The sequence below is a fragment of the Festucalex cinctus genome, chromosome 10 (genome assembly GCF_051991245.1).
Source record: "Festucalex cinctus isolate MCC-2025b chromosome 10, RoL_Fcin_1.0, whole genome shotgun sequence".
Classification (NCBI taxonomy): Eukaryota; Metazoa; Chordata; class Actinopteri; order Syngnathiformes; family Syngnathidae; genus Festucalex; species Festucalex cinctus.
The window spans coordinates 21,384,704-21,401,862 of NC_135420.1; the positions used below are offsets into that span (position 1 = coordinate 21,384,704).

Here is a 17,159-nt window from a genome sequence, read left to right on the forward strand (position 1 = left end):
TCACGTAAACTGATCTTTATTAATTACACTCACAGTAGGGCACAAACTAAACTAGTGTATTGTATTTTAACAGCAGCCGCGATTTTATGAACTGCATCAAATAAAAAATAAATAAAAAAAAAAGAAAATGTTGAGTTTTGATTTAGACTGTGAATTGTGCAGGTTGCAGTTGCGGAATTGTTTCTAATATTTCAGTGTTAATCGGTTACACACGAGAGGGGTGAAATATTTGACTGAATGCAACCACAACATAAATATACTGCTCAGCAGCTCCAATCAAAACTGAGCTGTATTAGCTATCTTTGTAATGGCGGAATGATTGATTCGGCTTTCAGATGGCGCACCTGCTGGTCAGTATGCGTCTCACAATTTCTAGGGCTATATGTGACTAATTTGAGTAAAATAATATCACATTACTGGACAGGACCACAACGGGAGTCCTCGAATTTACGACGGAGCTCAGTTTACGTCAGTGTAGTTTTATTCCTAAGTCCGGACACGCTGCTGTCAATCATTACCCTACGCTAACACTATAATGAAGTTGAAAATACATTAGCTAAATATTTATGAAGAACAATTCTAGGCCATAACTGTAAAACAAAACGGCGGGAGCCCTCGTAACTTAAAAAAAAAATCCATGTCGTAAAACGACAACACATTTGTCTTAGGTCGAGTGCTGTCCTACCTACAAGAGGAGCTGAAATAATCGTGTGACAATGGCGCCCCTCAGTGCTGAAAATAGAAAGTACACCCTCTGAACCTGGTCGAAATCATGCCTCGAATTTAAATACAGAAGTTTGTTTATAAATAATTTCGAATACACCGTTGTTGTTTTGTTTTTTAAGACACTTTTGATTGTATGTTTGACGGCATCGATTTGGAATTCTTTGTTTCGTTTATAATCCATACAGCAACTGACTATTTGAATGTATGTCTCATTGTAGCCAGCAGATGGCAGTCTACTATCATTATAGGAGTAGGGCACACTTGCAGAAAATGGGAAAAGGTCTAACAGGCAAGCCTTGAATGGGCAAAAGCAGGGCCATCTGGTGGACACATAAGAATTTAAAGTCTAAATGGGATATAAAAATGACATTTCGTATGGGTTAAAATAATTTAGCATTTTCTTAAAAAAAAAGAAAAAAAATAAGTTAAGCACCAAGAGATCATCATTAGAAAGAAAAGAAAACTCAGGTCACATGATCAACTTTCAACGATACTTTTATTTCCTATGTATTTTAAAAAGCATGAAAATATACTCTTTTTCTTTTAGCAATAATAAATATACAATATTTATTTATGAACAAAATGCACAATTTACACACAAAAAAAGTCCGAGTGCTCTCCACCATGTCACTTCTTGACCGTATAAACCTCACAGAGTTATTAGGATCTATACTCGATATTGATGTTAATTAAAGATGACTATTCAGCATTTATTTATTTGCTCCAAGGATCCTATTCAAGGGAGAAATTTTCACAAGGACCAGCTCATAATCTTAACATCAATTAAACATAACAACCAGGTTTACTCCTAAATGTCATTGTAATAAAACAGCTGACTCTTTTAGAGAAAAAGCTTAATGAGAGGACTGTTTTGTTTGTTTTACTGGCGCTGGTCCCCCATATGTACTTTTTTTCTTAAATGATAAACCATTTATTGCAAATTATTAGGTGGCTCACCAAACTATGGCTCATGGACCTCAGTTTGAGAAGAACAGATGTAATGGTCACAACATGCGACCACACTAACTCTAAAAATGCGAGTTCTCCTTCTCTGTTGAGTTTCTTCCCTGTGGTGTGAAGGCCTCTGGACCGTTGCAGTCCACTCAGTGTGTGAGCCACATGTGAAGGCCTGGCAGCCTTTTTGAAAGGCTTGGCAGCGTCACTCCAAAACATTCCTGCCTGTCTGGCGTACGCGTTGCGGTAGTCTTTTCTCGTTGATGGCAAATTCCAGCCCTCGGAGCCATCTCGTCCCGGCGGTCAGGAGATGAGCAGCGCGTACGACAGCAGCCAGGCTAAAAGGCACGTCGGCGACGTCGCGCTGTGGATCGTCGACGGCGGATGCGCCGAGGTGGGGACGCCGGCCGGCGTGGAGGAGGGCGGACTCGTGACGTCATCCTCCGGGCGGGTCAGAGGGGGCTCCACTGTCACGTAACCGTTGATTATCCTCACGTTCGGTGGCGGGCCAGTGCTGCGGCACAGCGAAACGCAAAGGCTTTGGCATCATTCCATAGCATTTACAACAAAAAGGGTTTTAAACGCACTTTTAAAATGGATAACACAAAAAATATTGGAGAAAGATTATACTGTACAGATACTACTGTACAGATAATACTGTATACTGTACTGTATGTGTTTACAGTAAAAAAAACAAACAAACAAAAAAACAAATCTATCATATATTATCTTGCCCAAAGTAAACATTATAAAACAAAACTTTATGTAGGCATAAAAAGCAGGATTACAACAAACATTTCATGTAAACAAAAACTAGCCTGTGCAAAAATCTCTCAAAATAAATAAGTGTGCCACCATCTAGTGGTTGACAGTGGAATTACACTATATAAAGGTGATTTAAACCAAAATAGTTAATAAAGGGAAATAATACATTTAAACACATAATATATTGTGAGAGCAAGAAAAATGGATAACAAAAAAGTTTTGTATAAAGATTATACTGTACTGACCCCCGTATGTGTTTATAGTAAAAAAATAAACTAACACATTTATAATTTATCTTGCCCAAAGTAAACATTATAAAACAAAACTTTATGTAGGCGTAAAAAGCAGGATTACAACAAAAACAAAAACTAGCCCTGTGCTTAAATCTCTCAAACTAAATAAGTGTGCCACCATCTGGTGGTTGACAGTGGAGTTACACTATATAAAGGCGATTTAAACCAAAATAGTTAATAAAGTGGTAAAAAAAAAAAATAGCAGGCCCGCTAACATGAAATCATGAAAAAAAAAATCCTCACCCGTCTCCGAATCGAACCCAAAGGTCACTGAAGAGGCGGGGCCTCCCATGGCCGCGGTGAGATTTTCGAGGGCGCTTGTGCCGTCCGAACTCCTCCAGCTGGCTCAGGCTGTCCGGCTGCAGGATGTGAGGTAGCTCTTCCTCCTCGCCAATTCCGGGCATGTCACTGGGCTCCTCCAGCTCGGTCTCGCCCGAACTGGTCGGCCAACTAGTGGGAGGAGCCATGCTGGTGCTGCCGGTTGGCTCGCCGTCTGGTTGGCTGTTGAAGTAGACACACATTGCTTCACTTTTTTCACATTTTATGTTACAGCAATACATTAGCCGACCCCATCAACGGGGGGATTGTGTTCCAGTCAGACCACCCCTGCAATAAGTGAAATCTGCAAAATAGAATAATTATTTAGTATATTGTGAGAGCGCAAGTGATGACCATGTTACCCCCTTTGTGGTTACAGGGAACAAACCTTGCTTCTTCCAACTAACAAGCTGAATTTATTATAAAATACATCAACAATCAAATTATACATTTATACATACAAAATGAGCCTACAATCACTGTTTTTTGTTTTTTTTTTTTTTTTTTGTAGGCGTAGAATGCAGGATGGGAAAGGTTTGAGTCATTTAATACTATCTATTCTCTTCAGCAAAAATTAGTATGAGCTTGAAATACTTCCTGTTTTCCATCATTTTTCAAAATTATGAAATCCTTTCCAAAATGATGCCACTTCCTTTGAGCAGTTTTGCCCTTTCAATTACATGACATGAAAAAAAAATAAAAATCACATACTATTTTGCAGCCAATCACGTTCAACATTGCGTAATTTTTTTTTTTTTTTTTTTTTTTTTTTTTTTCTTGAGCATTTAAATGAACTAATTATGGATTGTGTTTACATACCGGTACATGTAAAAATAGCTTCTTTTTTTTTTTTTTCAGAGGAATTTTAGAGGAACTTTCAGTTTTCTCATAATATTTCTTTACTTTTTTTTCCCCCTTGCACAGCACCACTTTAAAACAGTAAAACAGATCATCATTTCTCAGCTATCTATTTGGTTCAAATTGCTGCCGCTCGCCTCTTAACTAGTGAATTTGGATAACAGCACAGTGGTTGGGAATAACCGTTAACAATCTGCAGTTAATAAAGGCTTTATGAGGACAGATTGTTTATTAAACTTAATTATTTCCTATGGGGAAAAAAAAACTTGTAACAATGGACCTGCTTCCTGGAACAGGTTGTGTTCAAACCTTTAGAGGTTCCTCCGAATCGCAGGAAGTTGTAAGTCATTTGGCTTTTATTTTCGCATCATAACTGAATCTGGCTCAAAGCGGACCACCCAGAATTGAATAATCTGCCATGGTCCTCTCTCTCTTCCAGCAATTACTCATATTTTCTCTCCTCTTGTTTCCATCTGTCAATATTTGCACGTGAAGCTCCTAAAAAAAAAAAAAAATCCTTTTTATTCTTTTAATAGCAGTCAGAGAACGACAAGCTAATCGAGTAAAAAGTGTAAAATAATCTGCTGCCATGTCTCCTCGTGCTGTTTCTATTGTGGCTGAAAAGCCACTCAAGCTTACACGATGCTCATATTGGGATTTCCTGCAGCCCTTCTCTATCATTCATAACGTTGTAATGTATTCAACAAGCTGTTTTTCGACTTTTACGACCTCCATGCAGCATTTTGGATGGCTCGGTCAGGGTGATGATAGCTCCAGGTCTGTGGTCTGGCATCCGCGCGGCCCGCTCGGCCGGGCCCGTCAATCACGGCATCCCTACTGTCACCAATGAGGAGAACAACGCTCGTAAACGCCTCTCTCGCAGCCCGGCCCGTTTCCTCGTCATGCCACCTCGCGTTGCGCGTACGCCGGCTGCGTGGTTGTGCGAGCGTGACCGCGGTTCAATAGCCCGCTTGTCAGACCGCATCCGTGCACATGGGAGGCGAGGAGCTGTGTTTACGGTTGGAATTTGCAGTGGAGTTTGTAACTGGCCGATTGGATAGATGCATGTGGAAGTTTTTCACTACTTTCAAGGAGAGGGAAGGAAAAGTCTGACTTAAGGATTCTCAAGCTTTGTTTAGTTTTGAAATCTCAATTTGGACAGTGTTTGCACTGCACTTGATACATTCTCGTGAAGTCATTTTTCAGAACGTTTTTTTTTTTCTTCTTCTTCTCAGTCTACTACATACTTACAGCGTGACAGGCTGCTGGTCATCAGGCGTCACGTGATCGATCACGTAGCCGTCTTGTCGGAGGATGTCCAGCACACTGTGGTTCCCCAGGAAGTGACCTAAAAACGGGTAGAGGCAGGCACAGTCAGGACCAAGCGATGAAAGGCATTTTTAGTGTTTTATTTGCCGTCAGGTACATACAAACGAGTTTTGTGGACACTGGGAAAAAGATGCTTACGTTTTGATGTTATTTTCATACACTTTTGAATCAATTTATTAAGGGCAAAGTTTGTCGAATATGATGGTTTTTCTACAAGAGAAAAAATCCCCCCCAAACCTACCACACACACAATAAAAAAAATAAAAAATATATATATATATATATATATAAACTTAAAATATAACCTTTTATCTGGGGAAAATGCTACTATTTATTATGTTCATCATGGCTTAAAAAATACTTTTTTAGTTGACGACGACATTTTTCCTCAACAAATGAGACTTTATTGTCATAAGGACTTTTTAGATTGAATTTTTTTTTAATGTAACATTAGTTTTTTAACGTATATCAATTATATTATTAATTTTGGATATATTTTCCTAAAATGTTGATCACTTTATTCTTTCTAAAAATTACAAAAATATACAATTTTTATCTTGGAAAAAAAAAAAAAAGACAACTATTCTTATAAGATTGACTTTTTGTCAAAAATATGAATAATTACCACTTTAAATTATGCCTCTTATTAAAAAAATATTCTCGTAAGATTACTTTTTTTGTCGGCATAAGTTCTCATCGAACTTTACACATACCATATTTTTTTTCTTAAAAATAAATAAAAAAATATACTTTTTCTAAAAATTTGGCATATTTGTTTTTGAAAAAAATATTGTTTTTTTAAGATGGATTTTTCCTTAAAAGGGTTAGGGTTAGGGTTAGGAATTTTCCTCAAACACATTTGCCCTGTTTTCCCTCAAATAAAACATTATTTTCCTCAAATATACCACTTTATTCAATTAAAAAAAAAAGCAAAAAAAAAAAAGCTTTATTTTACAATATGGCCTTCATACTAGATTTGTGTTTCTTCCTCAAGAGTGAGTTGAAGACTTGATCATTTTCTGGTGTTCCCCGTTTGAACATGGCAGGGGCAGATCAAGTGCAAACCTGCTCCAAAAAAAACCGTTTGTTGTTCACACTCGACGTGTTGTCTCTCTGGCCATCAACCTTTTTCTTCAACCTCTCATATGATTCCATCACCCATCCAACGGATATGGCCCCTAGCTGATAAAAGCTTCTTCTCAATCAGATCATCTCCATGACATCATCACTTCTCCGAACACAAACCTCCTGTTTGTTCATCCGCACACTCACACATGAACTCTGTTATTACAACGCCTTCAAACCATCCGAACTTCACACTGAAAATAGGATTATTGTTAAATTGCATGTAACATTTCAGTCATTGTGTATATTTAGCATCTTGTTGCGTTGTCTTTTGTGTGAAGGTAGTTAACATCAGATTCTAGTGACTTAACAAAATAGTTTGCTACTGAAAGGTTACTAAAGGTATATATATAACATTTTAAAGGGTTGTGGTCAGTGAGTGTATACGTGCGTGCTACTTATTTTCCATCGACTTCCCGAAGGCCCCCACATCTCCCCGGAGGCATGTTTTTAATCACGCAGCAGAACACAATGATCCCAAAAGCCTCTCAGAATGTTTCAATTCATTCGAAATGTGCGGTGAGTGAAAAAACAGTCGGTGACCTCAAATGGAAGCATCTGCATCGGGTCCTGCTTCCACACATTCATTTTTTTCCCCCCTCACTGCGTCGCCCGCTGATGTATGTGAGTACGCAGCTCTTACATGTGCCTCCAAGATTTCCAATAAGGTCGTCATCCGCGCACCTTCCTGTGCATCTACCCGTCACCCTTTGACCACCTTTATAAATCACTTTGAGCTCGATGGAGCGGTGCCAAACTACCCATGGTGCTCCAGATTAAAATGGTAAATTCCACCTCCTCGGTCCAGCTTGGAGAATCTGGATCACTTCTCTTCAGCCCCCACGCTCATTCCTCATCTCTATAATGACTTCACTTCCTATGAATGCAGCACCACGTCTGTCTGAATGTCTCTGTTGCACGGATGCTTAAGGGACCCGTGAGTGACGGCTGCTCACATTCGAGTTCTGTTTTATGTTCCGGTCATTTGCAAAGCTTGGAAAGGCCTGCCTGCTTCCATGGGGTTTAAAGTGAACGTCTGCTGTGCCGAGAATCTCTGTATCTACAAAAATATATATATATGTATATCTTGCTTGATTTGCCTAACACTGCATTGTTGAAGTTGGTATTACACCTTATATTACTATCTTAACGCGCAAAAATCAACACCACTCCAAAATCATGTTCAGTCACAAATTTAATACACTAAAACACTGCTAATGCCGCCGACCAGACAAAAAGCCTTTAGTGCCTCACAAAAGCAAATGACATACATGAATGACATAATTAAAAAAAAACAAAAAACACGAAGAGCTACTTGGCAATATAATAGGGCAAAATCAATCTGCATGTGTTAATCTCTATGGCTGACTAGTTTCTTCTGCATTAGCAAAACTAGTGTGTTCAAATATATCTAACATGTTTTCACTCGTTATTGTCTGAAAATCCTCCAGACTTTCAAACTTGAGGCAACACAAAGCCGCACGGCTCTCGCAGAGTGAGGAAGAGGCATAGATTTTTTATGGCAGCAGCGGAATGGTTGTGTACAGTATCTAATAGCTATGTGAGCCTGCCACACATCAAGTGTGAACTTAAACAAGTAAATGTTTTCGGCCCATTTCTGAAAATGTGTGTGAACGAACCATTACACGGTTTCAGGAAAAGTAAGAAGAGCTACAGTGTTAGCGCATATTAGCCTAAACGAACAGCTTAGCTTCTGTTGCCAGCACAAACATTAATATTCGGTTAAGTTGTCGCAGTACTTGTGTTCATGGATCTCTGCCTCTCTAAATAAAGGTTTATTTCTGAGAATTGATGATGAAGTGGAAAAGCCGCGAAATATCATAAATTGCTAAACAACACTGAGTAGCCTTTACTTTGCCATAGCTCCGCCCCCGTGTGCTTTAATTCTTCACCCTTTCTGTGTTTTTACAGACAAAAGCCAAACCTTTTATTATGACACCTGGGAACCATTTTAGATTGTTAAAAAAAAAAAGAAAGAAAGAAAATGGTGAATGTCTCATTGAAATACTCCAACTTGTTGCTGCCGCAGAATGTAATCATCTCATCTCCCACTCGAGGAAAGCTGATAACATTTAGCACAGGGATAGAAGAAAAACAAAACACGCCCCCGTTGTTTGCTTTTTGTTTGCTTTTATTTCAGCGCAGTATGTCCCTGCTGGGACGAGAGGAGTATGAGTAGCAGCTGTTTGACTCGTTCAACTAACACGCACCAACACACACTCACTCGCTAATTAAAGTTGCAGTTTATTATTCATGGAAGTTCCAAATGATTCTCTTGTTGTTCTTCATTAAAACCTCCCCGGCAGTTTATTTCTGTTTTTTTAAACGGCAGTTTTGTATTGATGCATGTGTGTGGTGTTTGCTGCTAGCCTGCTAAGATGGTGACGAGATAAACGCATGCAGGTATGCGAAAATGTGTTTGTGTGTGTATAACTTGGCGATGAACATTGATTTCATGTCTGTATTTTGTAATTATTTTCTTCTGTTTGAATTGAGGCCAACCGAGCTCAAAGCAGACACGGCGCAATGTAGCATTTGTTGGTGGGACCAAGCTAGCACATGATGCTAATCACATGCACATGTCAACACAGGAATGAGGTGCATTGATGTGATTTACTAACAATAAGTGAGGTGAATCCTCATTTTATTGACTTATCCATCACGCATGGACGTTAAAAAGTTGACCCGCTAAAGTCGTCTGTTAGGCAAAACGCAACAAAAGTGATGCCGTACGATGCTATAAAAAGCAAAAACTGGGACCACGTAACGAGGAAAAAGAATGCCTTATTTGAATATCTTCGTTATTTGGCGTGATGTTGTGCTCTTCTCCACACTTCGATGCGAAAATGTGACACTTGCCTGCTAATAGCCATGAAAGCGATGACAAGATTCAACCGCAAATTACGCTTGTTGGTTTTGAACGGTGGTCAAAGGGAGTAGAACGCTTTCCAGAAACATTTGCCAAGGGTAAAGTGTAGACCAAACCATAATGTTGATCAGAAAATAGAAAAAGAAGAACTTCACCAATAATAGCACTCCTTAAGTACAGACAAGTCAGTGATGTCAACAGTCTAGTAAATGTGACATAAGACAAGACAACATGGTGACACTGATGTCATGTCCGCACTCCGCACGCTACGTCTGTCATTGACAGGAATATTTACACGACATTTCTGGAGACTTTCCTAGAAAGGTAGTTTGCTTTTTTACTCTAGTCAAATGTTTTTGTTGCTGTTTTAAAGCGCTAGATACTGTACTATGAAAAAAAATTCAACTTTAAGTCAGTTTGTATAGTTCCATCTGTTGCTATATGCTCTTGGCAGCCTACAAATGTATTCTAGTGTAGGATTTTTTTTTTTTTTTTTTTTTTTAACAAACTGAGATTTATGTTGGCCCCAAACTGTAGACTTTTTTTTTTTTTCCTTTACCATCTCTTTAGCCACATAGATGTGGACACAGCCTGAGAGCTGAGGCAGCGAGACGCGGAAAGTGGAATGAAAGATGACCTGACAGCAGAGAAAGAGAGACAAACAAACGTGCAGCGAGGCTGAGAAAAGCAAACACGCTCGGGTGAAGCGCTACAAAGACGAGACAAGTGATGCGCATGAGAGTGTGTTGCCATGAAGATTTTTTATTTTTTTTTAATGGAAAGTAACACAAAAAGGGACATTTTGATAGCAAGCCGAACACTTTTTTTTCACCTTTTTTTTTTTTTTTTTTTTTTTTTTTTTTTTAGCTTGATACAGGTGCATCGTAACAAATTTCAATATTGTAGAAAAAGTCAATTTATTTCAACAGTTCATGGGAAAATATTTTTCCTAATTTCTATATTTAAAAAGAAAAATCATTGTTATTGTTAAACCTTGTCTTATTCTGCATTCTGCAATCTGAATCCTTCGGTTCTTAAAAAGTCAAAATGCTCTAAAATGGTTTGCAGTGAATTTAAAATAAAAACCCATTAAAATAATGTAAGTATAAGTATCAGTGGAAAAAAAAACATCATCTGTCCTTATATGTAAATACGGTGGACCCCCGTTTTTCACGGTGGACAGGGATCGTGCTGGCTTACTATTTGATGCCCATAAATGAATAACAATTAAAACAAATTAAGATTGAAAAGAAAATGTGCGAATAGGTGAGTCTACAGGTGCACAAGCGCAAGTATGCGAGGTCTGCTGTAATAAAAACAATCAAAATGAGTAAATAAACCCTTTCTTGCCCTCGCGATGGTCCCCTGAAAGCCCGCTTGGCAGAGCTTTGCCGCCAAAATCATCTCTCGGGAAGGGAAATGAAAGTGGCTCCAACAAACAAACCTACATGTGTACTTTGGAGAGCGCCAACCCTTCTTGGCAATACGCGCCGATCACGTGACTCGCGTACAAGTGCGCGGAGCCGCGTCTAGGCTGCGGCTGCGTCAGGAAATTCCACGGGATGTTTTCAATAAGGCGGCAGCCTGAGAGCTGGCAAATGAGGATCTGCTGCACACCACAAAGAACAAGACGTTGCTTCGCCGATGCAACTTGGTGTGATACAGAGTAAGGAAGAAGGCAGGACGTTTAGGTGGAAAGTGTTCTTGCCTGTCCTTCCATGCATGTCATTGGTCACCATGAAATAATGAAAATACTGTATAGCCAGAAAACAAATCATTTTCTTGATTAAATCTTTCCTTTTCACCTTAATGGTTTGTACTCGACTGCTCGCTTTTGATGACTGAATGGCAACATGGTGCGATGCTATTTGTTAGCTTGTCTATAGTGTTTAGAATTGTTTGTTAGCATTAAACAAAGCGCCTTTCCAAAAGCATGTTACAGTATGTGGTCCCTTTATTTGATTTAATTTGACAGTAAAGTTCAACATGGGTTTTGAGTAGAAGCTGCAAAGCTAGCTTTTTTTTTTTTTTTTATGGTCTCCTAAGTGGCTATTAAAAGCTCAAGCTAACAAACAATGGAGCTCCCCTTGCCGATTGACAGAGAGTAGTTTAGTAATTTTTTGTTTTTGTTTTTTTTAAATAATAGTTTGTAGCATATTCACTGTCTGAAAACTGTAAATATAAATTCAAATTTTAGGCAGGGATTTTCATTCCAACTGATGCATTCAATGCGGCGTGGTTTTCTCAGTATCAGCAAGGTGAGCTGGTACTGTGAAGTGGAAAAGTGCAAAGTATCTATGTACCATTTTAGTGTTGTTGACTACATGAAGTGACAAGTCTTTCAAATATTGCAAAACACAAAAATTTATAAAAAATTACAGCAACACAAATCATGTGTGACAGCTTGGCAAGAAAAGGAAATTGTTGCCGCCCGAGCTGAGTAACCACCGCCTACGCATTTTTTCTTCTTCTTAAATAACAATAAATCAGCGGGGAGAACATCATCATGTACTACCAACTACAGCCTCAAGAGACGAGTGATGCTACAATTCGGTTAGTTATGAGCTTAGTGTTTAATATGCAGACTGGTAGTTGCGCAATCTAATGCAAGCCGCTAAAATAACTGAATCAAATACTAATCCTGTTTTGATTGACACTGTCAGGAAGGTTTGAAATTCAATTGTTTTTGGTGTGAGTTTGCCATGGTGTACAACTGGCTTGCAAATTGTGGAAGTGACAGACTCAGATCACATAAGCTTCACTTTAAAGATAGTCTGCAGTCAGATCTCATCCTGGTGGCTCATAAAGTTGTGTATGTGGAATGTAGATTAGCATTAAAAGGTTATGACCGCTGCTGACCTCTGTCATATGTATTTACATACACAGCTAACTGTGCAAGTACTTTATGTATTTTGCAGTAAGACTAATGTAATATATCTAGGAAACTAATAATATATATATATATATGTGTATATATATAATGTGACAAAAATATAAATTCCAATGTATTTATTAAAATGTGGTTGTCTGAAAATAGGATAATACATTGTTAAATAATTCTATCAACTCCCTTGGTTCTTCATTTTTTCATGATCAATTTATGAATTCTGTATTGTATTTATTGGTAATTTCAGCTCACAGAATAAACATACTGATCATGTTATAAATAAGTTCGATATCATGTTTCAAGATTATATTCCACAAGTAACATTTGATTAATTATTGTCACATTCTGATTAAAATTGTTTGTGGTGTTCGAATTAAGAAAAAACACCCATTTTTATCCCTCTCAGGGAGCTGCCATTTTGTCCTGCACCTGCTGCCGACTGAAAGTGACATCACAGCGTCAATGAGCTCATCTTGCGGATGTCACATGACCAAGCTCGGAAAACAGGTAAGAATCCCGTTCAGAATCCGGCTTTAAAGGAACTATGCAGCTACTACTCAAGCATGGCCTTTGCTCACAAAGGCGCTTCCAGTCAGGAAAGTGTAGGTGTGCAGACTGAAGCAGGTCCAAGATGGATTTCCAGGCTGAACCATTTATGCGCACGTCGTATAGTTTAATCACACGGTGCAAAAACAGCTCGATCAGAAAAGGGCCTTCCCCAAATTTGTTCCCACGATGTAGGAAATGACAAGATACCCAAAGTGAGCATAAAAACAAAGAAGTCTCAGTGTACCCTGTGGCTCTTTTATATTCTTAAGCATGCCTGGTTAAGCCCTCAATTCTTACGACACTTTTAATTCCCCTTCAGAACCCAAAGTTGTTGCGGTTGATGCAATAAAGTCACTTAAGTACGAACAGACGGGATTTCACTACTTCCAGCACCCGGATTGTCGTTTGGTACTTTTCGTGGCATCGAGTGGATGATAAAATTTCATGGGTAGTTACAGACACAAACAGCGGGGACTCGTACTGGACTGTAAAGTGATGAGCCAACATCTCAAAGAGTCAAATAAAAGACAGGAAGTGTTCTGATTGGAGCATGAGAAACGCTCTTTTAAAACCTTTTGTTTGGCACCAGAAGTGTCCGGTGATAGACATTGTGATTTTCTAGGAATGTTGTAGAAGTGATCGTTTGAAAAAGTAAACACTGGCAGAGATTAAAGGGAGACTTGACTCATTGAGCCATTTTCAAAAGTAAGACAATATTTTATCTATAATTAATGTGATAACTATTATTATTCATGAACACTTAATACCTTTAACTCTTTGACCGCCAAAAACGTTTAATAACGATTAGTAAAATCACGACGTATGCCACCATAAACGTTAAATGACGTCAACTAAGTTTTTTATTTTTATTTTTTTCTCAGTGCAACATCTAAGTGCAGTGGTGCCTGGTCAATGGGTTGTGAAAAAAAAAAAAAAAAAAAAAACTATGGCCAGCAGATGGAAACATTGTATGAGTGAAAAACTAATTTTGCCACATGCTGTCGACTGAAGATGACATAACCCGTGCTCGAGAAACAGGTTAATGACTAATCATGTCTCAGTTTGCTGACCAAACCTCGAAAACAGGTGAGCCATGATTGGTGGTTATCTATTTCCTCAGCACAGGTGATGTCACCTTGACTCAACAGCAAGTGGAAAAAATGTGTTTTTAAATGTATTACTTGTACATGAAAATATAAATTTAAAAAAACCATAATGAAGTAATCAAATTATGTCTGGACAATATATTTACGTTTCAACTGCTAAAAATGGCTCAATTAGTCAATTATCCCTTTAATGGTGTCGTATAATTTAGCGCCCATCATTTGAGAGCTTAGTAATTCAAACAAAATGGCCGCATGTTGTCATCACTATGGAAAGCCATTTGAGCATTTATTGCTATCTTTTAAAGTCCATGTGCTGGTACACTCTTTGGCCTCACTGGAACAGGTTCAACCCAATCAAAAAACATAAAAAAAATATAAGACACCAACAGAGGGAGACAGAATGGGAGGGCTGATGGGTCACCAAATGGCGCCCCAATTTTCTTCAAGACGGGATTTCCAAAGGTACCGTAAATCCAATTTTTCATCAATGCTGTCGGAGCTAGCTAGCACTGGCATGCCAAAGTTGTCCTACTACTGTGCTCAGCTGTTTTCAAATAGAGGTAAAAGTGATACTAGTTGTTCCACTAGTATGCTGAATTTTCTTGCTTGTGAGTACAAAAGAGTATACGAGTACATGGACCTTAAGATGGATACCAAATCAATGTTCAAATGGGTTTCCATTCAGTACAATCCAAAAGCATTGTATCACCTAATTGTGGAAACATTAGCAGCGTTAGCTAGTAATGCTAATTGAAACAAACAGCAGTTTCTTCATTTCTGTGGTGGGAACTAAATGTAATTTAGACTTGTGAGTGTGTAATGAATACGCACACTTTTCTGTGGGAGCCATTGTGCGCTATTATTTTATGCTTTCAAACTGTGTTAAACATAAACACACATCAGGATAGCAAGATTCCGTTGCAAACCAAAACGTCTCCCTGGGGTTGCTTTACTATTTCTCAATGCTTGAGCCGTAACCCCCCCCGATGGCAACCCCCTCACCTGCGCCGAAAGCGAAAAAGTAGGTCTGGTTGGGATTCCGCTGCAGCAGGACGGCCACGCGGCGAGCCATGCGCTCGTTGCGCTTGTAGATGAGCTCCTGGCGGAAGTAGCTGTCGATCTGCAGCGCCGTGGTGCGCTCGTGAGCCGGCAGAGAGCTGTTGATGAAGTGGGGCAACTGGGTGAGGAGAAAAAGAAAAGAATTAATAATAATAATAATCAGAATTGTCCCATTCGAACTTGCCGCCATCTATAAGGTTTTAGAGGCTGTGCTATCTCATGAAAATGAGCCACTGCTCGGCGATTCTCAGGTGTTAATCTCCACCAGTAACGACGTGACATTTTATGATGTTATTTAAGAGTAGTGAATCACTGAGGCGTGCGCAAGTGTAGCGTTCCCACAATGCCTCAGGAAGACAAATGAAATGCTATCGAGTTTCTGGTGAGAGACCGAGACGACGTTTGGTGCGAGTGCAGATGCGTTTCACGTGTTGGAGTTTGACGCTGAAGCGATTTATTGAACCACAAGTCGTGCTCGCTCGCATCCGTCTTTTAGCTGACTTGACGCCTACATTATATTCCCCCCCCCCCATCTGAACAGATGAGTCTCACACCTTTGTCAACACAAATATCTGCTGATTTGGGATGTACTGTGCATTAAACGGTAAAATTAAACTGTATGATTTTGAAAAGCAAAAAAATACGGTCAGTATCATATTTTTTCTAGGGGTGTCAAAATTAGTGCATTCGTTTTTTTAGCGCATGATTAATTACCGCCCCTTATTTGGAAAGCCTGTACTGGGGGGATTCCAGTTGCAACGCAGCAGACACATCCATATCAAAATTTAGCAGTAATAAATAGAACAATAATGCATATATTTGTAGAGACTTTGGTCAAGTTGTTTTACAATTTAAAAAGTGTGCAGAATTTCAAAAGTTACTTCACGTTAAAGATTAGATAGCTCTTAATATGAAAAGAAAATGCACTGAGCTATCACCGTCTTACAAATGCAATTATGCCATCTAGTGGCAGAAAAACATATTTTTTTAACTGAATTTTATGGATTATTATGAAATTATTGTATCAATGACTAAAAGATGCAGCCATTTTTCTATTAGTTTAACATTTGTTTGCTACCTTTATGTTAAGAGTATGAAAACTTGGGGGAGGGGGGTTATTGTACATTTTATTGTACATTTAGAACAGATATAAATTTTGCACTTAATCGTGAGCTAACTTGAATTCATGCAATTAATTAAATATGATTAAAAATGTTAATCACCAGACATCCCTACATTTGTCACATTTTTTTATAAGATACTATTGGTCTTCCATTGTTTTTACACATTTTTAAAAATTGCTTGAAAACAAATGTTGAAGAATGATGTCCAATTGCAGTTATCGTCTTTCAGCGTGCTGTTCTATGAGTTTGTTCACGTGTTGAAACGATTGTGTTGAATACTATTCGACAATTTATCGCTGACCTCTTTTTGACATGAGTGGCTATGTTGGAGGTCTCCAATTTGGATCCAATCACTTGCACTCACTTGCAGTGCTTTGTGTTAACTCGTGCATTTTTTTTTTTCTCACACGCACACACATGTAGATAAACACACGTGGTTGGAGCTCCAGGCGTCTGATGGCTCTAGCATGTGCTGCAAAACTCCACTACATGTCATTTCATTCTGGCCCAATTGCTCTGATTTAAAGGGCAGGAGGCCACCGGTGGGCCGCTCAAGTGAAAGGAGCGCTGAAATAAGCTCCTGGGGGCCGACTGCCTTAGAAAGACGAATGGATGCAGACCACAAAAGTGACACGAGGGGGGCCAAAGAGAGAAAATACATATATTTTTTCTACAACTTTCACACTTTCTCGCGGGTCTCTGGTGTGAATAATGTCTGACGCTAAGGTTACATTATGTGTTATAGTGAGTTTTTGAGTGTGATGAGATCTGTTGACATTTTGCGTGTGCTTCACATTTTAGAAGCTGCAAGTTACTATGTTGTCTTGAAAAAATGCCGTAAGCTATTTTGTTCAAGAAGACATGATTTCTTGGCAATGGGCTTCCTGATTCATGTCCCTTGAGGTCTTTATTATTAGTTTATATGTCAGTATTACGGCCATACAAGTTTAGAGCCCCCCGCTAAAGACCACAAAGCTTATTTTGACATAAAGATGCTTCACAGATGGAGTGGAATTGCATTTATTTAGAATTAGAGATCGGGAAGCGTGGTGAGCATAGACTGGTTGCCATGTAGGGAAGAAAATGCTCATGTTTTTTTGTGTGGTTAGCTTCTGTTTGCATTTAAAATAAGCAAAAAGAACAAAATATTTTTTTTTCAAAACTTGTGCGTGGGTG

At 38.8% G+C, this 17,159-nt stretch overlaps 1 protein-coding gene across 1 annotated transcript in view; it reads right to left on the bottom strand.

The window, feature by feature from the left end:
• Positions 1-1,269: 1,269 nt before the first annotated feature.
• The window catches only part of trabd2b (TraB domain containing 2B), a 55,540-nt gene continuing 39,650 nt past the window's right edge, over positions 1,270-17,159 (bottom strand). The window contains exons 4-7 of the mRNA XM_077533824.1: positions 14,803-14,977; positions 5,166-5,262; positions 2,982-3,239; positions 1,270-2,194 (exon numbers count right to left, since the gene is read on the bottom strand). Coding sequence (XP_077389950.1) covers positions 1,984-2,194; positions 2,982-3,239; positions 5,166-5,262; positions 14,803-14,977 — 741 coding nt within the window. The 3' untranslated portion in view covers positions 1,270-1,983. The remainder of the gene's footprint in view (positions 2,195-2,981; positions 3,240-5,165; positions 5,263-14,802; positions 14,978-17,159) is intronic.